This window comes from Scomber japonicus, chromosome 22, assembly GCF_027409825.1.
Source record: "Scomber japonicus isolate fScoJap1 chromosome 22, fScoJap1.pri, whole genome shotgun sequence".
Taxonomy (NCBI): domain Eukaryota; kingdom Metazoa; phylum Chordata; class Actinopteri; order Scombriformes; family Scombridae; genus Scomber; species Scomber japonicus.
This window is the reverse complement of record NC_070599.1, coordinates 9,790,713-9,812,779: the sequence shown is the minus strand read 5'-3', so window position 1 is coordinate 9,812,779 and position 22,067 is coordinate 9,790,713. Positions and strand designations below refer to the sequence as shown.

General features: G+C 41.0%; 1 protein-coding gene across 1 annotated transcript; it reads right to left on the bottom strand.

Moving 5' to 3' along the window:
- Window positions 1-407: 407 nt before the first annotated feature.
- Window positions 408-17,080, bottom strand: hspa12b (heat shock protein 12B). Its single transcript, XM_053343325.1, has 14 exons — window positions 16,723-17,080; window positions 14,168-14,231; window positions 13,570-13,652; window positions 12,932-13,056; window positions 12,660-12,846; window positions 11,688-11,792; window positions 11,474-11,590; window positions 8,343-8,520; window positions 3,859-3,945; window positions 2,784-2,888; window positions 2,445-2,703; window positions 2,239-2,342; window positions 1,059-1,249; window positions 408-975 (listed from the first exon to the last, which is right to left on the bottom strand). Exons 2-14 carry the CDS (start codon window positions 14,211-14,213, stop codon window positions 499-501), a joined length of 2,064 nt encoding a protein of 687 aa, XP_053199300.1. The 5' UTR covers window positions 14,214-14,231; window positions 16,723-17,080; the 3' UTR covers window positions 408-498.
- Window positions 17,081-22,067: the final 4,987 nt, after the last annotated feature.

The following is a 22,067-nucleotide window of genomic DNA, read 5'->3' as shown; positions in this document are numbered from 1 at the left end:
TCTTTATATTCAGCGTTGAATATGAGTGAGTCTCACTCTAGGTAGTATAGCACAGATTACTTAAATCCAAATACTTTTGGAATTATTAGAAGGTATGTGTTTGTTCACTTCACTCAGCCTCCATCTTCATAGAGTTCACACGAGTATTCCTTTATACGGTGCAATGAGACAAACTCTCCCATGAAGCCTGAAGGCGGACAAATTTCTTTTTTTTTTGGTGCAGAGAGGGCACCCCAACCGTCAGCTGGGGAGATAGTGACACAGTCAAATTTTTATTTAAGAGTACACTTTAAAAAATGTTCCTTTTACGACACATTTCTAGAAGTATAAATATCTGAATTATGATATGTGAGTTTCTACTTTGAATGCAAAGCTCATGTTCCTTCAACAAAAAGAATATGGGGCCCACTCCCAAAGTACCGCTTTTTCTATAATTATCATCATTGGAATCAGTTTATTCTATGTTTTCAAATCCTCGTCTGCACTTCCTGCCGCTCCTCAATTAGACAGGAAGTCTATGGAAGCCCGTACAGTGCGGTTAGACATGATGTCAACGGCTGTGACTTTAATCTCTGTGTCTCCAAACTGCATGGTCGCTCTGATCTCCCTCCTCTCTGGTACTCCTCCTCCTGCAGCTCCTCCCACTGCTCCGGGTAGCGGTAATGGTTCTGGTAGGTCTAAAGTTATCGTCCCGCACTTCCTGACTCCAGCATCGGAGATGTACGTGACGTCATCTGTCGCGCTGCAGTAGATGTTGATGATGATCTTCCGTTGGCCAAGACGAGCAGGCGTATAGCTGCGCCTCACGACCTCGCCCAGTGCCACCGACTGGTCAACAGAGACAAAGCGGTCGAGGATGTCGGTGCACCATTCGCGGCCATCCTTAATGAGGAGTTTGTCTCTGGGGTGGCGTCCCTCCACGTATCGGTTCAAGACACCCACTCCGTAGGTCAGGGGGCACCGACGCACTCGAACCTGTGAGAGTGTAAGAAAGAGACATTGTTAAATCAGCTGTCAAAGGTCAGCTTCAGGACTAACAGGTGCTCCAAAACCCTTACCACAGTGGGATCCAGCCCAAAGAGCACAGCACCCTTCAGTATGGTCAGACCGACATCATGGGGGATGATGATGCGGCACGTCCGCCCCAGCGCTCTCTGAACTGCTTTCTGCAGCATGGGGGACTCTGCAAACCCACCAACCAGGAAGAGGAAACGTACACCATGCACCTCCGGCTTTGCCATTAGCTCTTCTGTCAGAGGGGAGATACAAAAAGAAGATTTTTAAAAAATCGAGATGGAAGACAGACAGGTGTACCATGACTCTAGATGTTTCAAATACCAATCGACTTCCTTTCCTTCAGAGTCAATATTTCTTCAGTTTGAAACGTGTATAGTCAGTCTTTGCCCTATGGTGATCCAGCAAAGCTACATGCAACACAACACTGGAAAGTGTCTGATTTAAAACAGACACTCTCCACGTCGCTGCCTTTTTTCCGTCTTGACAGGGCTAAAAAACTAACAAACAATGAAGTCACCAACATCTAGGAAAGGGATTCTAAGAAAAGCCTTTATGGCTGGAGTTTGTTTTGTTTGGTCTCAGCCAAGGCAGAAAGTGCTTTTTTTTAGCACTGGACTTTACTTCCTCCTTTTATATTTACACTGTCTATGTACAAGCAAACCAGGATGTGTGACCTAAGTAACACAGACACACGTTTTGGCACCTTGTTATCCTATCAGGTCAGAGGTTCAGGCAGTGTCGATGAGTCAAAATATTAAACCTACACATTAAAATTTTTTAAATGGCTATGTGTTACGTGAAAGGAGTCGCATGTAGTGACAAACCCACGGAGAGTTATCACCCAACTCTGCAGTCCTCTTCAGGTCTACTGAGTTTTTTATTGTCTTTCGGCTGTTTGGTTTAGTTTTTTTGTGACCTGCAACTTTATTACTTTGGTTCAGAAAGGTTGGTTCAGCTGTTTTCTGCTAAAAAAAAGTTCAGATAAAACCACTGTAAGCTTCCCACTCAACAAAGTCAGCGACTTGCTGGTGAACATAGTGGACCATTTAGCAGCTAAAGAGCCAGATGTTTCCCCCAGAATTCAGTGAAGAAATAAACAAAAACAGAGCAGAATGAATGTGTCTGAGCATATGTGTGCATGTGGATGTGTGTCACCCTGTTGTCTGTACACGTGTCTTGTGTGTGTGTTTGTGTGTGTGTGTGTGTGTGTGTGTTTCTTACCAATGTGTCTGACGATATTGACAATAGTGGGCTGGAAGAGCTCATTCATGGCCTCCTGTGTCAGCCGTAGCATCCCCTGAGATGACCACTTCACAATGTTCATACTGGCACACACACACAGAGAGGGACGGGTTTTAATTAAACTGCTCACGCACTCCATCTATCCTCACTTTCTCTCACACACTCTCCACTCAGCCAACACTCACTTGCTCTTCCTCAGGGCGGCCTCCACACTTTGTCCCCTATGTCTCTTGTAGTAGTCGATGAAAGAAAAGGGCAGGGAGATATTGAGGGCGTTGGCCCTGCCCGGCGCCGCTGTCCGCTTCCTCGCCTCGAACGCGATGGTGAGGTCCACCCAGGCTGCCGGCCGCTTGGCTTTAAAGCTCTGGATGAAGTCCTCACCAAAGATCTGGCACAGCATGGCTTCGAAGGCCAGGTCTACACCGACGGCACCATACGGACCACCTGGAGGAGAGAAATCAAGGCTTTAGGAACTTCAAAATTTGGTTATTTTTATGTTTTAGAGGATTGTGAAGAAATTGTACCTGAGGCCTTGTAGAGTTCTTTGAGTGTTCCTTGTGGCTGCTCGATCTGATGGACAGTCAGGTCAACTGTTCCTCCTCCACAGTCTGCAACAATATACTTGTCACCTACAGGAAAAGAGAACACATAAACACAGTTTTATGACCTTTAGTGATTTGGGAAAGCTTATCATTATCAGTTTGATTCCAGGGACAGGAAATATTTAGCCAGAACATGATGTTTCTCCTTAAGGAGATTGTGATTGATAACTTGTCTTCATTTATTTGTGGAATGTCAGAGTGTCACGTTTCAAATGTGTGTGCGTGTGTGTGTGTGTGTGTGTGTGCGTGTGTGTCCTGAAATTCTTCAACCAGGGGACCCTTTAACATAAACAACCTCCAGGCAACTGTGGTTGCTGCGCTCCCTCTGTGCGTGTGTTTTTGTGCATGTTTATGATATCTTCAGTGATAAGGGGCTGTTTTCAGCTCAGCAACCCTGACCACACCCTGAACATGAGAGAGGAGGTAGTTGTATGAGAGTCAAAGACAAAAAGGAAGAATTACAGCAAACAAAAACTGAGAAATACAGAATGAGAAGGATGAGAGAAGAAAATCCGAGAGAAAAAAAGATAAAACAAGGTTTCTGCTCCTTCAGTGTATTCACAGTCCCATTGGGCTGGGCCCTTCCTGTGTGTGTGTGTGTGTGTGTGTGTGTGTGTGTGTGTGTGTGTGTGTGTGTGTGTGTGTGGAAAGGAAAGGAAAGGAAAGGGAGCAGAAAGGGTCAGCAGGGGAACGTGGCTCCTCAGATTGTTGTCATGGCTCAACAAAATAAAAGGCTGAGAGTAAGGAGTGGATGAATTTGATTTGACCCTTGGTTCATCTTGTTGTACAGGAGGAGGAGGTGATAATTCACAGAGAGGAAAACTCATAATGTGAGGATCAGTAGAAATGAAGCAGTAGGTGTGTCCGCTTCTCATAGTCAGCCTCATAGGTCAAAATCATCAATATCTCTGACATATGGGGTCTGCTAGTCTGTCTGTCTCTCTCTCACACACACACACACACACACACACACACACACACACACACACAGCCTTACCAGTCTGCAGCTCAGACCACAGCTCTCCGGTTCCACTCTCCACGAGGAAAGTCCTGCTGTGTCGGGATCGCCTCAGCTGCTCACGGGCTGCAACACACATATACACACAGGTACAGGATGTACTTCAGTTTCTGGACCTTTTATATTTGCATATCACATTATCTCTGTGTCTTCCTTGACATTTTTTTAAAACTTTATTTCTGACTAGTGAGGAATGATTGTGATGATGAGACGTTGTAGGTTGCTTGCAAACTTTCTTCATTCATTCAGAGTCATATAGCTGGTTTAAATCATCATTAAATCAACATATATAAACCCAAAAGACATTTTCCCTACTATAGGTACTAGTACACAGGGGAAAAGCTCTAAAATCTTCACTGAGCATTACCTGCTCAGCTTTTAAAAGCAGAAAAGTTAGCAACTAGCTGATAAACTGAAGTATTTGAAGGATAAGGGGCAGATATTCTGCTAAGGAGTCGGTCAGGGCCAAAAGTAAAGCTTAAAGGAGAGTGAATACTGGAGTTATATTTACCAGATGGCCAGAAACACGACTCCAGATGAATGCTAATGTAGCTCTGTCATCCTGGATATGTAAAAAACTAATATATCTTATATGTTATATGTAACTTATATATTAAAAATAATTTTAATTGGGTTTACTGCAATATTTTCCACTCAAACTTACATTTTACATACAAATAAAGTGGCTTTAAAGTCTATTTTGCCTGCTTCAGGGGCAGAGTAAGGATACCTGAGCCGCAGAACACAAGTAGAAGGCTCTGAACCCCTCAAATGTAACTGTGGGCCTCCTGGTTTTAAATAAAATTATTCAGCAAGAATTCCTATGGACTCTCTCCAGCGGTGGCCCCCTAGTGTCACCACCACCTTTCACCAGCTTGTACTGTTTTAACTGCAGTCAAGCCTTTTTTTGAGGGGGGGGGGGGATTTCTACACATAGTACTGTAGGTCAGACACGAATGCTTGTGTTCTCAATGCAAACTTAATTCAAGCAAAACCAGGAATATTTTCAAACAAATGAAGATCAACGCTTTTAATTTATTAGTACATGTAGTTAACCCATGAAGTCATGACGTTTACTTAAAATATAAAAAATATTTCCATCCAAGAAAAACAGGACAAACATACCAAACTCAGAGTCCTAATGTTTTTGCATGACAGGAGCAATTTGTTGAAAAGGCAGAACACTCTCACACATCTATTCCTTCTCGACATGTAACCCGCCTGAATGGCAGGTTAAGGCTTTAGTTGGAGGCCAAGACAAACACAACACACTTAAACACAGCTGTCAGGAATATGAAATAGCAGACAGCTTGTTTGACAGATCAGATAGGTGTATATGACTCATTACATGCCAGTGGCCTTGTAAAATGAGACATAATGGCTTTAATATGATAAATAATCACAGATCAAAGAAGCAGGAGGAGGAAGTCCGAATGAAAAAAAAAAGAAAAAAGATATCTGTCTTTTGATAAAACAACTTCTTTGGCCTGATGTAAGAGTGTGTATGGGAGTTTAAGTGTGTGTCTTAAGTCAAAGGTTTGACAGACTGGACTTAAGTGTTTGTGTAATTTAGGAAGAAGTGGTTTTTACAAGGTTCCCTCAAACCACATGAGTACTACACGCCACAAAAATAAGTAAGAAAAGCAAAAAAATAGATATTATGTTTCAGAGAACAGATTTTCTGTAAAGATTATAGAGTTTGGGGTAACAATGACCTGCATTGTCCTGAAAGCAAGTACATGTACAGTTATTTTACCCACTAGATGACGCAGGGGGTAATGTATTTGCACCCCTGTGTGTGTGTGTGTGTGTGTGTGTGTGTGTGTGTGTGTGTGTGTGTGTGTGTGTGTGTGTGTGTGTGTGTGTGTAGGTGGTAAATGATGCTGAACAAAAAACACCACAATCATACTGGTCTTGATTTCATGTGTGTGTGTGTGTGTGTGTGTGTGTGTGTGTACGTGTGTGTGTGTGTGCATGTGTGTGTGAGTGTATATGGGGGTGATGAATGGAACGCAAGTCTGGAAACCATTTACATGAAAAAGCAGAAAAGAAAACGTACGAGTGTGTGCGTGTGTGCGTGTGTGTGTGTGTGTGTGTCTGTGTGCGTGCATGTGTGTGTGTGTGTGTGTGTGTATGTTAATGACTCCCCAGTGCTATCTTTGGAGACGAAATGAGCTGGAAGAAAAGCTAAAGATAGTAAAACCCACGACTGTGATGCCAAGTGTGTGTTTGTGCAAATAAGTCTTTGTGTGTGGTGGATTTCTTTGCAGAGTCTGTGCAAAGGGTACGACCTGGTTTAAAAAAAAAAGGCCAGCGAGGGAGAGAAAGAGGAAGAGAGCAAATATTAGAAAGAATGAGGGAAAAGACAGAAAAATGAAAGTGAGTGAAGGAGAGGGAGAATGACAGGCCAGGAGGGGGTGAGATCATAGTCTCACTGCACCTTGTTCCAATTACAATATCCTGTGTTTGGTGTGTGTCTTTGTGTGCGAGGCGAGTGTGTGAATGTTCTTTGTGTGTGTCACTGACTGCATATGTATAAATGGGGGTGTGCAGGGTTTTTTGGACGGCCTGTTCGCTTGTTGAATTATACATCAAGTCTCCTTTTACCCAGCCTGAAATCACTCTTTGTTTCTTAACTACAGTTTTTTGGATTCTGCAAACACAAAACATTTTATACAGCTGTAATGTAGACTTATCACAGTGTCTGGCAGATTATTTAAAAAACCATACACTTACTTTTGCCATATAAACTTTTTTTAAGCATGTACCAAAGAGCTGCACAGTGGGTGGGGATGCTGTTTCCATAAGTATTTTTTTCCCATTTGAAAGGTTTAATGCTGCACTAATCAATATTTTTATATTAACAATGGATCAAATAACTATAGTAAAGCTAAAGGTGTTGCCCATAGAGACGAACTCACAGAAAATTATCACCCGACTTTGCAGTTTCCCTCAGCTTGAGCTTGCCTTTTAGCATCTTTTAGCTCATTGTTTTGGTTTTACAGCCTGAAACTTTATTATTTTTTTTACTTTTAGCAGCAGCTGGCATCAGTTTTTGGCAAAAAAGCTCTGACAAACTAACTGTATTGTAAATGCCCAGCACCAAAGAGCAGGCAGACTAGGCAGTTATTGACTAACTTTTAAACTCAGTGGAGCATTTAGCAGTTAATATTTTTCCTATAAGGTTAGTGGAAGACAAACCAGAGCTGAGAGGAGGGTGAATATTGGCCAGAAATGAACTCCAAGAAAATGATAATGCTGCATTGTGTCCGCTGGATGTGTACCTATTTGTAAGTTTTTGCTAACATGTTCATGAAATCAACTTAATAAGGTGATAATGTATCTTTGTTGTGTTTACAGCTTGTTCCACTGATCCCAAGTAGGAAAAAAGACAATTAATACATGTTTTTCAATCACTTTAGTACAGTGGTTGGCTTTGAATACCACAATACCCATGTGTCTCTGTTGCTGTTGCTGTTAAAGAAGCCAAACAGAGGTGCTAATCAGAGCTGTAGCCAATCCAAAATGCTTTGTGAATTTTTAAGCTGGAGAACGTAGCATCAGTTTCTTTACAAAGCATGAACTTTTGCTTCTGCTCATCGATAGAAAACATATGTAACATTAAGCAGTAGGTCATTTTTCCCTGGACATGGAAGTTAACTTCAACTAACATTTTGTACATTTGATCTTTTATCAAGGAACCACACATTTTTTGTGCAGTTGCTCATCGTTTTCACTGATGATTCAACCAGGAGAGTTTCATGTCTACCCAAGCCTTGTAAAAGCTCCAACACCGAGTCACCTAAAGTCTATGCAAAAAATGTAACCTTGGATGCCTGAAGTAAGTCCCTCTGCTCTGCTACTTCACAGTGAGTTGAAAAGCACATTTAAAAAAAAGCCAAGTTAGCATTTGAAGACAGGTTATAATTTAATATATTGTAATCTTTCATCTTACCTCACAGGGTCAAAGTTTTTCTTACACAGTGTAAAATCAATCAAAGACCTCATTTGCTAAATAGTTGCACAATTAATGACTAATGGTTGCTTTGGCAGATTTTGCCCATATCCTGCAGCCTGTTTCAACACAGCTTTCCTCCTCTTTCTTTGTTCATGTTTCCATCTCTCCTGCTGCTTTGTGGGCTTTACACGCCACATATGGCCTGCCTGTCCAAAGTCATATGTGACTGTGTACAACCTCAAACACACAGACACACACACACACACACAAACTGCAAAGTCATCCGAGGCAAAACCACAAGCGGTATCTGAAGTCAGATCTTCAACCAAAGCACTCTTTCTTTCTCTCACACAAACACAGATTCATCCTTTGCAAAAACCACAATTCCCAAATGAAACCTAACAACAACATTTCCAGGAACACAGTGCGGTTTCATGCCTATGCTAATGACAAAGCCTACAAGACACACACTTACACCCCCACTCTCTTCCCCTTTCTGCAATACCTTGTCTAAAGCTGGAGTCGAAGGGACGGGACCCATCCAGATCCAGGCCGTTTGTGACTGGCTGCAGACTCAGATCAATCACCTGGTGGAGGCGGAGCTTACGGCAGTAAATGGAAGCAGCCTCAGGTTCGAGAGCGATGAGGAGCTGCTCAGGACAATCAGGAGAGACCAGACCAGCCTGGTGAAAGAAGAGAGAGAGAGACAAATGTACAAGCAGAATTGTATTATCCTGTTAGCATTAGTGATTTGATCAAAGTAATTCTCAAACATTTATTTAGCATCTTTGTTGTTTTATAATAAAGAGACAGAGCATTTCAATCAACCAATCAATCAATCAATCTTTATTTGTATAGCGCCAAATCACAACAAAGTTATCTCAAGGCACTTTACACATAGAGCAGGTTCTAAACCGAACTCTTCAGGTTTTAACTTTAAAGAGACCCAACATTCCCACATGAGACACAGTGGCAAGAAAAAACTCCCTTTTAACAGGAAGAAACCTCAGAACCAGACTCAGAGTGGGCGGCCATCTGCCTCGACCGGTTGGGGTTGAGAGGAGAGAAGGGTTAGGGTTAGGGTTAGGGGAAGTATTTTGGTAAATTCGCATGTCTTTATAATCAAATTCAATACCACAATTTAAATCCCCGTACAGTCTCCAGTTTTGATTTTACCAGGTCACAACAATGTTTTTGCCTTCAATTCAAGTCAAAACAAGTCAAATCAAGGCCTCGCTACACTCTGGGTTTTTCGGCTGTCCGAGACAAAACCTGATAAGAGAATTGAGGTGGAATCTTTAGACGTTTATCCAAAACATGGTTCTAGAAGAACACACAGTGAATTTAGGACCTTGGCGACTAAATTTAACATCAAATTCTCATAACATGAAATGGCACATGTGTACAGAGGTACACATGTGGATACTGCATTGCTCTGTATATATATCTATGCTTAGTGCCATTTCTTTCAGTTTTTCCTCAATAGCACACACACTATACCAGGGTCTATTAACTACACACCTCAAACTATGATGTCATCTGCCAAAAGACAGACTCATTTCCCAAAACTATTCCCCTGTTTTCACTCATGTTCTCATTTAGAAAGTGCTGGCATTCAATAACATCTACTCAAGTTATCACAGCTGGAGCCCAATTAACACAAAGTTCACTAGGTGGAAACACTGAGTCAAAATTGTTCATACATAAATCAGAGCAGCAGAATAGACAATTCACTTGTTTTGGAACAATGGATCCATAAAGATCTGAAGCATGAATAAATGTGATTTCTTTTTTAGTACGAACTGTTAAATTGTTAATGCATGGACATGATTCTACTTTATTCTACATACTTTATAAGTTGCATATTTTTACAATGCATTTCCCTTTTTCACTCAATTTCAGTTTATTTTACTACAGTATATTGAGTTTGTCACATGAAGAGGTCGTTTTGGGGGAAAAACCATGCACGCCATTATTCATTGCAGTATCAGGTTTTTACAGTAGTGTGATCTCACCAGTGTGCAATGGCTGTGTTGTTTTGTGTATTTGGTGGCTTTTGTGCGATGCCTGAAGGCAAAGTTTAGTTTTTAGATGTAAGATTACATGGGTTTGAGTGGAGAGTTAGGTTTCTGACATGGATATTATTTTGAGTGTGCAGTTATGCCGTGGTGTTTAGAGTTTTGGGAAAAGGAACATCATTTCCAGCAATGTGTTGAGGAAAAACTGTAATGCAGTTGTTATTTGCATGTTTGTAGGTTTTTGCAGGAACACCACAGCAATTAGCACTACAAAATGAAAACAGAGACAAAATACAGCATTTTTAAACATTTTTATATAAGCACTTAGATGTAGAGAGTTTTTTTCTCTTGCACCTACAGTAGTAAAATTTAAATAAAAAAATGTAAGGTATGAAATTATAAATGAATATGTTGCTTCTATGTTTCACCAAGGGCTTATATATCATATTCATGGTCACTGAAGTAAATGCACAAAAAAGAATAGGGATAATTCATATATTTTTAGTTCAGATTGAACTAACATATTTTTTTTGAAGATGTCAGTGAACAAAACAAGCCTACAGTATACATATGATGGGATTAGGATGGAGGGCCAAGGCCAAGTTGTGGAGGTCATCGAAAAGAGGAGGAGGAAAGGAACTAGATAGAGGAGGGCTCAGAACAGCTGTACAACATAAACACATATGAGAGAACATAAACACAGGGTGAAAGGTGGAGAAGGGATAGAAGAGAAAAAGATATCAGTAATGTTAGAAAGAAGAGGAGTTATATACTATAAGTATTGGTCATGATAAATCGAGAGCAAAGTTGAGAGACTGGAACAACGTGTGTGTGTGAGTGCGCAGGGCGGGGGTCTGGTCTCAGCTTCCTGTGTTTGTATGCCGGTCTCCCTCATTGTTCCCTCGTGATGACATCATCACCAGTAGGAAGCAAACACACCCCGACAGCTTCATATAACAAGCCAGCGCAGGGTGTGTGTCCATATATATAAATATATATATATATATATACGTACGTGAGTGTACACCCTAAAGTGTGTATGCATTAGACTGTTTATGTATGTAAGCGGGTGAGTGAATGGCAGATGGCAGATTATGGTTAGCAAACTGAGGTGTGTGTGTGTGTGTGTGTATGTGTATGTGTGTATGCGTGTGTGCGTAAAAAAGATACAATTGAACAGTGAGAGAGAAAGAGAATGAGGAAAACATGATATTAAACTAAAAGGTTGTACATTACGTATGTACAACACAATTTGATACACACAAACACACACGCAGAGGTCAGTCCATTCTCATTGATGTGTATTTTGATTGGACTCTCCGTATTCCTGTGCACACTTCCTACAAGTCATTGTAACACATACAAGTACACCAAGGAGAGGCAGAAGTGCAGTATTATGATCTGTGTGTGTGTGTGTGTGTGTGTGTGTGTATATCTAGGAAACTTATGCCTAGTCTTCTGAGATAAACTTTTCTAGACAAGCAGCTATCTTCAGTTACAGAATAGCTCTGGCTGATTTAAAAAGAATAAACTTACTATGAAAATAAAAGAAATGTGTTGATTTTGTAGATTCTCATGTCAACAATCTGTCCCTCTGTGTATGCATGTGTGCGCCTACCAGGTATGCCGCCTCTCTCATGAACTGTTTGGCAGGTTGCCTCCACACAGCAGGGACAGTGATCACCCATCTGATCTCCTCTCCTTCTAGCACAGATGACGACTGGTCCTTCACCTCCTAAAACGTGATCCATCAAACATTTTCGTTGGTAAAACTCATTGAAGACATGAGGTTTCCCCCGTGTCAACACATTGAGGGGAGTTTGAAAGTGTACCTTAAGAGCATGTTCCCTGAAGAAGCGTAGGGCGTGAGCGAACACCTCAATGGCTCTGACCCTCCGACCATTGACAGCCTCCAGCTCTGTCTCCATGGTGAGGTCCTGCAGCAAACACAGACACAATGCTGCTAAAAGGAATATTATATTATTTTTGTCTCTATTTGTGTAACTAATGGTTGATGCTAACTTGCACTTGCCACCTCTGCTGTGGAGATCTGGGATACATGATTCAATAAAGTTAGACCAAAATAAACACAGAAATTAACCCCTTGGATTAGCTACAGTAGCTAACTGCATAGGGATGTATTTCCAGAGCAATTTTCAGGGTGGTCTTACGCTGCTTGCCCCCAATATATGTTGTTTTTCATGGAGTTGCGTTTTGGAAATCTCTGAAAAGTTGGCACTGATTGCAAAGATATCATGACACAAAGTCAGAATGGACATAATTATGTGAATATAATTAGAATATAATTGAAATGTACTGTTATTGTCTTTTAAACACTGCAATTAGCATTACACTTCCATAAATTTGAGAGACATGCTGGATGAAGATTAAAAAAGCGGGGTCAAGTTGAAGAAGTGGAGGCCCTGGTGTGGTTTCAATTCCTAAAACACTGGATGCTTTAATACAACCCATGATATAATCCCATAATACAATCCCATAGCATTCCTGTTTGTTTAATGTTAAAATCAAATCCACACCTCTTTTTGTAACCCAGTCTCACAACCAAGCTGAGAAAATCCTAATGACATCATCAACAGGGTTATCTTCTCTGACTTGATAAAGCTCCTCCAGAGCTACAGATGGCCTTTTACACTGTTTTCACAGGCTGTTCACCTTAATTTGACTGGTGAATTAATCTGTGTAAAATTGGAGTGCCCCTTTAAATGTGGAAGTACTGTATAAAGCTGTTTTTCTTTGTTTCATCTAATTATCCTCATCTCTCTCTCTCTCTCTCTCTCTCTTACACTCGTGCTATGGATCTTCATCTTGAACTTGTCAAAGTAAAGCCAGTGCCGGGCCTCCTCTGGGTCCAGGTCGTGGTAAAAGTCACGGGCCGCAAACCCAAAACTGTGGAACCGCAACTCAGGGGTCAGCAGCAGACATGTTGGGCTCTTCTGATTGGCCACGCCGGGGTCACCACCCTCCCAGCGCCTGTGTGGATTGAAAGAAAAAGCTGTCAAGGATAGAAAATAATAGAGTACAGTGGAAAATAACTGAAGAGAACACACACTCTTACTTCATCATGTGTATGGCTTCTGCGTCCTGTGTGAAGCTGAAAGCATAGCCGCTGGAAGTCGTCCCAAAGTCTATCGCCACGACAACTGAGAACGGACAGGCCATCCTAGGTCTGACCTCTACCCTCTGAGAGAGAGAGAGAGAGAGAGAGAGAGAGAGAGAGAGAGAGAGAGAGAGAGAGAGAGAGTGTCAGAGCTGATACTGACAACATTTTTATAAAAGTTATAAATGTTTAGATTTGTACTGTTATTGCCTTTTATTATAATAAAAACATGCTCTCTTCTCTCATCTGTCCTCCAGTCTCTGCTGAAATAACATGTTTTCTACCACATTTCCTTTATTACTTGTGAGGGTTACATTTTTCTTGTTTTACAATAAAAGTTCCAGTGTGTATGTATTTTTCTGCCACAGACTACAGTTATTATTGGGTACTTGTTTTAAGTCCACTCTTCACTTTAATCTGCGACTGTAAGCGTTATTATAAACCACTAATAACACTGTGAAGTGGATGTGGGTTTACAGGGCCTGTTTAAGAGCTCTATATAAAGAAAAATACATAGAAAGAGGAAAGGGTGTGTAAGAATTTCTGTCTGTGCATGTGCGTGTGCGTGTGTGTGTGCGTGCATGTGCATTCGTTACCGGCGATGGTGAGGGCGTGAGGGGTGTGATGCTGCAGTCATTTCTCGATGTGGCAGGTGATGACGGGACTGATAAATTATCACCTATAAATGAAAGAAAAAGAAGGTAAGAAAGGAGAAATTAAACTGGAATGCAACACTCAGTGGTGCCAAACAATTAAAATCTCATTATGAAATGTCATTATATATGTGTCTTTTGGAAAAGTGCCACACGTACGTGCTGGAAAATGAAAAGATAAGCCAAAAGTCTGTTTGAAGTGATATGCAGGCATGGGAAACTCTTATCAGGAGGAAAGAGGCAGTTTTAACTGTCATCAACAACTGATAGTAAAATACTGTACATACAAAAATGCACAGGACCACCTTATTTTTCATTTTGGAGGTTAGCACGTTAGGGTGTAACCACAGTTGGAGCTTTCGAGATGCGAGATTCAATGTTTTGTAATGAACGGGAATGATTGGAATGTCATCGGAATCTGAAGTGAGAAACATTCCCAAGTGGGAGAGGGACATGGAGAGGTCAGTGTGTCCATGCTCCTAAAGATAAAGGGAGAGAAGTGAGTCATATTGACCATGTTACCATAGTAAATGTGTCTCACCCGGTATCTGCAGGCTGTTAGCGTCTGGCTGCATCACGTCAGCCATCTTTACAGGAGCCAGCGTCTGGAGAAAATGAACACCAACATGATACACATTATTTAATAAAGAAAATGCTGCTTTATGGTTTACCTACTATCAGTCTAATGTTGGTAAATTGCTGTAATATCGATAGATATATAGATATAATATAGATAGAGATACATTGACATATCAATACAATGATTTAGGTACTTATGGTGAATTATTATGTAGAATGAGTCATCTAAATAAAATAATTTTGATATTTTTCAAACTTTAATTGGGTCTTTTTTTACCCAGTTGGATGCAGCTCATTAGCCAGAACAATAAAAACTAGCTAAAGTTGATTTGGCTAATGTGTTACCAAAAGCTGCCTACATATTTTGTGACTTTATCTAAGTAATTAAATAAAGCAGAAAGAAATACAAAAAAGTACGATTTACAGTATTTACAGTTACAATATGTATAATAAATGTAAGTTATGTGGAAAGTTTTTGCAAGTTTGTAGAAAATAACCTGCTCTATGCATTGTCGTTAGCTTGAATGATGAAATGCGTGTTCAAGATGTCGGGTGAAAGGTCCATTGTGTACTTCCCTTTCTGTAATATTGTATATTGGCGAGTAAAATGTTCAGTTCAAACAATACCCATTTTGGTCAATGAAATTTCCGCTAAACAACAATTTACTTGTCCAGCAATCACAGAACAATGTTAGCTTTCATTTGGAGTCGTGTTTCTGGCAACCTGATGAATGTTATATTCTGTTATTAGCTCTGTTTTGGTTTCCAGCTGCCCCACAGAGAAATATCTGGCCGTAGCCGCTAAATGCTGCACTACATCTACTAACTATTAGCTAGAATCTAGCTTTTCTGATTGCTGTCTGGCACTGGGCTGCAGTGATGCAGCGGGATTAACTGTGCTTTTTCTTGCTGAAAAAAGCTTCTTTCTGATGCTGGAAACTATGTGCTATCTAAGACCAATAAAATGAGCTAAAAGATGCTAAAACCCTCCATAGAACTGAGGGGAACTGAGTTGAGCAATCAGTATCTGTGGGTTTGTCACAAGCATAATAAAGAGATCAATTGCAGCTTTAAGTGATTCATTTTAAAGACCTTGCAGATGAATGCCAGTGCCAATCATCTTATACAGCTCAATAATGTACTCCATAAGTCTGAATTTAAAACCTCAGGCACAAATGACTCATTGTCATGTATTCCATCACTGACAGATGTATTGCAAACATTTTAATCAGAGAATCTGGACACTCAATTACAAAGCTGGGAAAATAAAAATAGCATACTAGCCAGGGAATAGCCTGGCAGTGATTTTGGACATTCAGTGGCCTGAGAGGGGAAGTGACTGAGACACACCCTGATCATCTTTCACAGCAACTCTCACAGTGCACTTGAACTTCAAGCCCCTGGCTACTACAGCTGATCAGAGACTGAAGACAGGCTGCACTGTATAGCTTTCAGGTGTTAGTTTATATATTTGAATTTTTGCCAAACACCATATGGATACACACGTTTTGTCAGGGCCAAACAAATAAGACAGCCAACAAGAAAAGAAGAGGACCTGTTAGATTACATAGACTTGATTGAATTTCATTTGTTTATTTATGCCATCCTTATTAGTGAGTCGTCTCTATGCTGAATGCGTCCTCCTGTACATGGATCTACTATGTCTTTGTGTGTATTATGTGTCCTGTTTGGCTAGTGTGTGTATGTGTGCGCGTATCGTATGAAATTGCAGCACTGGGAATGATTGGATCAGTCTGTGATCTGAGCCAAGAGCAAACTAAACAGATGAATGCAATGAAACAAAGATGTGTTTGTTTAGATCTATTTCTGTGTGTATATGTATGTGTATGTGTGTGTGTATGTATGTGTGCGTATGAGAAAGAAAGACATGATATATTAGTTTGACATCCTTTCTTCACGTACGCTACATGCATGCAACATCTGAGTGCATTTAATAAAACATATGCCTGAAACATTTAAATATAATGTGTCTGGTGCATGTGTGTGTGTCATTGGCTCTCTCCTGTCCTTGCTGTTTGATGATAAAACCAGAGAAAGATGAAACTCCACATCTATCCTCTCTGCACACATACACATCTCTCCTTCTGCTGCACTCCCTCAGTTGCCTTCCTTTTTTATTTTTACTCCTGTCTCTCTTTCTCACACATATGACTGAGGTCTAGCAGGGGAACAGCAGAACAAGCAAGTCTAGCTCCCTTGAGACGCTGCATTACAGGGCGATTGTGCAACACACTCCACTTTTACGCACAATTAACAATAGAGCACTCTCACTTTGACATTTGTAGGGAAAGTCAAGAAACTTTACTTGCAGATTTAAAGTCAAGAAAAACTTATCAATGCTGAAGAACCTTTAATGCAACTTAAAACCAACACAAAGGGGAAAATCAAAAGTCTGCAGACAGTAATATATTACATTTTATTCATCTAGCACTCACTTGTCCAAAATTGACTTACTCCCTTTAGTGCATTCATCATGTCATCAAAATTTTAACTCACCCCTTTGAGTGCTGCTGCAACACTATGCCCTTGTCCCTTTTTGCTTCTCCTGGCTGGAGCTCAAAAATGTTCCCAAACTTTGGAAAATGGCAGTATAATGTTAGGAATCCGACTCCAGGGAGAGAGATGTAGAGGAGAAGAAAGAGAAAGGGGCGAACTGTGAACAGATACAAGGGGGATGCTGTTCTTCCCAGCTGACTTGCAGGCAGATTTCCAAAAATTTTAAATCCCCTAATCAGCAAGATGTGATGGATGGAGAAATGAGCCGCAACCTATTCTCTTCTTCTTCTGTAAAAAAATCCCAACTTCAAACTGAGTTTGAATTTGCAGTTGTGTCTCTCTCTGCAGCCTAGCTCACCGTCTCTCTGCTCTGCACTCAGAAAAGTCAGGGAAAAGTAGTGACATACACACATATGCACACACACATACATGCACACACACACATGAGTAACAGAAGTGGGAGGGCTGTGACAGCGCATGGAGGGGGGTGGTGGGTGGTGGTGGTGGGGGCTGTTGGGGGATTTACCTCATTGGGAAAATGCCGTAAGTGTGAGTTGGAGAGTGAGGGTGGAGTATTCCTGAGAAGGGCGGTGTATCTCAGTTAAGTTATCATGCCCTTTCTCCCCTCCCACTCCTCCATATCTATCCTTCCTCTGTTTAATTAACTCTTCCTGTCTTCCTCTCCGCTTCTCTTTTCATCTTTTCCCATGTTCATTTCTTTCTATTTTCTCTTCACTTGCCATTGCTCTTTAAAAAAAAAACTTTTCTTTCTTTTTCTTTGTCTCCATACCATTTTTTCCCATTTTCTTTAATGTTAACTATCTAACATGATAGCAGAAGGAGGGGAGGAAAAGTGGTGACTCACTCTGAATGTTTCGTTCCAGTTTAACGAGAATCAGTTTAATGTTTGAACTGTAGATAAATAGATTTGCTGCATTCTTACCCGAACCCCAAAATCTGTAAGTGTTTTTCTTATGCTGTGTGTAGAATTGTGTTTGTGGGGTTCCACATCTACGCTGCAGGGATCTGATTTCTCCCCACTAGAGCTGTGATTGAAAGCATACATTAACCCCCAGTGCTTGTTACACACACACACACACACACACACACACACACACACACACACACACACACACATGCTGAGACTAGTCGGCCTTACTCCCAATGGGCAGAGGAAGTTAGACCTCTTGAGTGAAAGAAAGGCCTATGTTACACACACACACACACACACACACACACACACACACACACACACACACACACAAGAGTTGTATTTCCATCACTTCAGAGGACATTACATTGACTGAAATTCATTTCCTGGAGACTTATCCTTAACCCTTATCTAACCTTAACATAACCCTAAAATAACCTTAAAATAACCCTGCCTTCACTTTTGAGTCTTTGCTCAAAAAACGAATGTTTTAAGTGAAGGCGGCTTGCTTTTTGTCCTCATAACACAGGCGAGTCCCCACAACATGAGGAATACACACGCACACACACACACACACACACACACACACACACACACACACACACACACACACTCTCTCTCTTTCTCTCTCTCTCTCTAATTCAATTTTGAAATCTGACAGTGTGTGTGTGTGTGTGTGTGTGTGTGTGTGTGTGTGTGTGTGTGTGTGTGTGTGTGTCTGGAAGCCATTACCTGGCATGTCTCCCCTTGCTGCCCAAAAACCAAGAGGCCCCATATGGATCCTGCCATCACCTCTCTCTTTCTCTACCATTTCTTTCTCCCTCTTCTTTTCTTTATTGCCTCTTTTATTGTTCTACATCTGTCGTTGCCCTCTTTTATAGACCATTCTCCTCTCGTTTCTCTTGCATCTCTCTTTGTTCAATGCATTTTATTTGCTCCTGTCCCATTTGTTCCAGTTAATTTCCCAACATTAGCAGTTAGGTGATAACATCATTTCACCAGCTTCCCTATCAAACGTGAGCTTTTCAAAAATTTCAGCTGCCTTACACCTTCGTTTAGCAATCGCCTCCAACCTAACCTGAATTAAAGCTGATTAAACTCGTTAAGAGGGCCGCCATCCAGCTCCTCCATCATTTCAGAGACACAAAATTATAAAGCAGAATCAGAATGGATGTCTTGGTCCAGGTCTTTCCTTGGAGGTCCAGACACAGGAAGCCCAGTGCAGGAAGTGATGGAGTCAGGTGACAGGAAGGAACCCCTGTGCGCCATTCCTCTCATGAATTCCACATTATCTCTGGGACCCTGGAAGTCCTAGAAAAACGGAAACACGCCCATAACATACACACACACCCACATGCACACACATACACACACACACACACATATGCAACTCCAAGAAAATGTTCTTCCTCCAGGTCCTTTAAATAGCCATGGATCTCAAGCACGGCCTGATTGAGAACCTGTCACTTCCTCTCTAGATAGCATCGAATGCCACACTGCTGATGTAAAACAGCCATGCGGTGACAATTTTAGGAATTTCGTCACTATTGTGGTGATAGCTTTCCACCATAACATTCATCAGTGTTAGCATATGTTTTGGGAACTATGCTTATACACGTTTTTGACATGACTCTTGTGTCTATGTTGTAAATATAAGGTTACAGCCACAGGGTAGTTAGCTTAGCTTAGCACAAAGACTGGAAAGAGCTAGCCTGGCACAGAACTTTTTGATAGTACCAGATTGCTTCCAGTCTTTGTGCTAAGCTAACTGACTGGTGTTGATCAACCTGTAGACAAATCTCCCAAAATGTTGAGCCATTACTTCCAACAGAAAAATGCAATACATATGTGTGAGGACTTTGTCTGCTGGATGATTTGTTTTTGTTGTTTTAATGTTTTCTCTGTGTAGTTCAAGAGTGTATTTTTAACTTTAACTTTCTTAATTCTTTCTTTCTTACTTCTTTTCTTTGAATACTTCTACCCATCATCACACACACACATTGGATTCAGCCTTAGAAAAGTGGTATAAAAGTGTGAAAAGCTAACAAATTGCTTTGCTTTGAATTATTAGTCAGTGCAAATGGGATTGTTAACTACACCTGTCATCATTATTATTACCCAATATATTATTTACAGTATAAAGTCAACACGGATGTCCTAGCGGTGCTCTGACTCACTTCCAGAATAAGCGAGGAAGTATACTTTTGGATGTTGTGACTGACCAGTAAAATCACAGGTGCGCAACAGCCATCATTATGCAAATGTCCTTGTACTGTACTTTGCATACAACAACAACAACCCTAAAAACACATGTCCTCGTACAAGTACAGTGAAACATTTTGCACCATTTTTCTTACAAACACATTAAACAAATGAGGGGCCCAGGGTCTGAACATGCGAGGTATAAAACACACAGGGGAACCATTAGAGAGTTGGAGTGAAGTAGAAATATCTGCGTGTACTGTATGACTCCTTGTTTTCTTAAAGGTTTTTGCTGGAACAAATGTGTAGCGGGAACATATTTCCATGTTCACCAAATTCCTCGTTAATATTGAACACACTGTAGACCTGTTGCTTATTACAGGCTGAGTGTTAACAGCACCTCTTGTGAGTGCTAACAGGACCTCAGCCTATAAGCGCTTGTGCGTGCAGGAATATTGAGTTTGTGCAGAAAATAATGAAGGCAATATTGTACCCTTGAGTGTGTATGTGTGTGCTAACACGCTGCTTCCTGTGCATGTGCATGAGAGGGTGTGTTCCCTAGTGCACATATTTATGTGAATGTGTCTGTGTGAGTAGCGCTGGACAAACTCACCGGTGAAGCCTAGGGTGGGGACGCAGGGCCACAGGAAAGACTGGGTAGAAGATACACACACATACACACACATGACTGCCCTCTGACATCAAGTCTGGGCCATTGTGTAACAAAAAGAGAGAGAGAGAAAGAGAGAGAAAGAGGAACAGGAAGGGAAATTATGATTTATGATTCAATAGAAGAGAAACGTATTGTAGAGGGGGACTGGATGGGAGAGAAGAGGGGGGGGGGACATGATGTAATAGCAGTGGGGAGAAGAAAAGAAGGGGGTTAAAGAGTAAAGTGTACCTCCTTTTTGTCTGTAACTGGGTAGCTAGTTTGAGAATAGTTGTGTGCATGAGCACAATACAGTGAGTGGGTGTGGGCTGTTGAATTTCTGCAAAATGGGGTGCCTTAAATCACAATATTTTATTATTACTCCAGTTAGTCTCAAAACATATTCAACTAGTTCTGGCATTAATTTGCATGCAGCTTGTGTTTTCATGCATGTAATCACGCGAATGCAAACCATTCCTACGACCCTTTATGAGCTTCCCAAAGAGAGGTATCGCAGGTCAGAGTGGATACGTCAGCTGCAGATACACTCTCGCACAGTCACAATCTGAAATCTTAGAAACATCTGCCGCTCTTTCACGCTGATTTAATGTCCCCATCTCCTTCTTTAACACATACGCACAGCCATGCATCTTGTATCCAGCTGAAAACAGACATAATGTATCAAGCTGGAAATATGTTACAGTGATGGTTTAAGGTGACGTGGAGCTGTGTTGTGTTTCACAGCTCATGTTTCTCTAACTGTTTTTACAGTTACGCAGTGTCTCAGGTGACAGTGTGGTAACAGTTACCACACTCACAAACATATTTTCAGATTTTCTTCTAATCTTTGCTTTTTTTCTTGTAAACTACTGGATCATTTGGATGTGTATAAAATGTATTTGATGGAAAAAAAATCTGAAAGGAAAGAATACAATAGTGTTTTATTCAAAGACTCTTCAAAACTTACAACCTCTATGATGGACTATACACATAATAAGACTCACAAAGCAGTATAAAAGCATGGTTTGGATAGATTTTATTGACTAAAAAGGTTTTCCCCTCATTTTGACAGACAATTGTCACACTACAGCTGAGTAGCAATATTTACATCTCCAGATGCATGTACACTACTTAGATCAAGATCATACAATTTACATACATACATACATACATATATTAACATACATTTACAACACATCCATAATATGTCTGCCGGTAGACGCATACTCTCACTGAGCAGCCACAGTGTGTAATAGAGGACACTGCCCAACAGTCACACTGTGTGCTACAGTCTCCCTCCACTGTGATTTGAGGGTAATGCACTCTCACATTTTCAGAAGAAGTACACGAGGAACTCTGAAGTGGACAGCTGTGTGATTGCAGGTGGAAGCCGTTATCATGTGCTGTTCATTTCACTTCAGTCATGATGAGGAGGTGTGGAGGATAGATGGTGGATGAGGATTTGAATAACCTATTCTTCAGATAGGTTTTTAAAATTCCACCTCAGAAAAGTGGTGTGAAAGCTGTAATTATTAATCTGTGCTCCCAACTTGTCATTTACAG

Excerpts from the sequence above, each read along its gene's own strand:
- hspa12b (XM_053343325.1), bottom strand. The coding sequence starts at position 14,213 with ATGGCTGACGTGATGCAGCCAGACGCTAACAGCCTGCAGATACCGG. Across the intron at positions 12,847-12,931 it reads GAAGCCATACACATGATGAA|GCGCTGGGAGGGTGGTGACC; the intron begins GTAAGAGTGTGT and ends CAATCCACACAG. Across the intron at positions 976-1,058 it reads TTGGGCTGGATCCCACTGTG|GTTCGAGTGCGTCGGTGCCC; the intron begins GTAAGGGTTTTG and ends ACACTCTCACAG.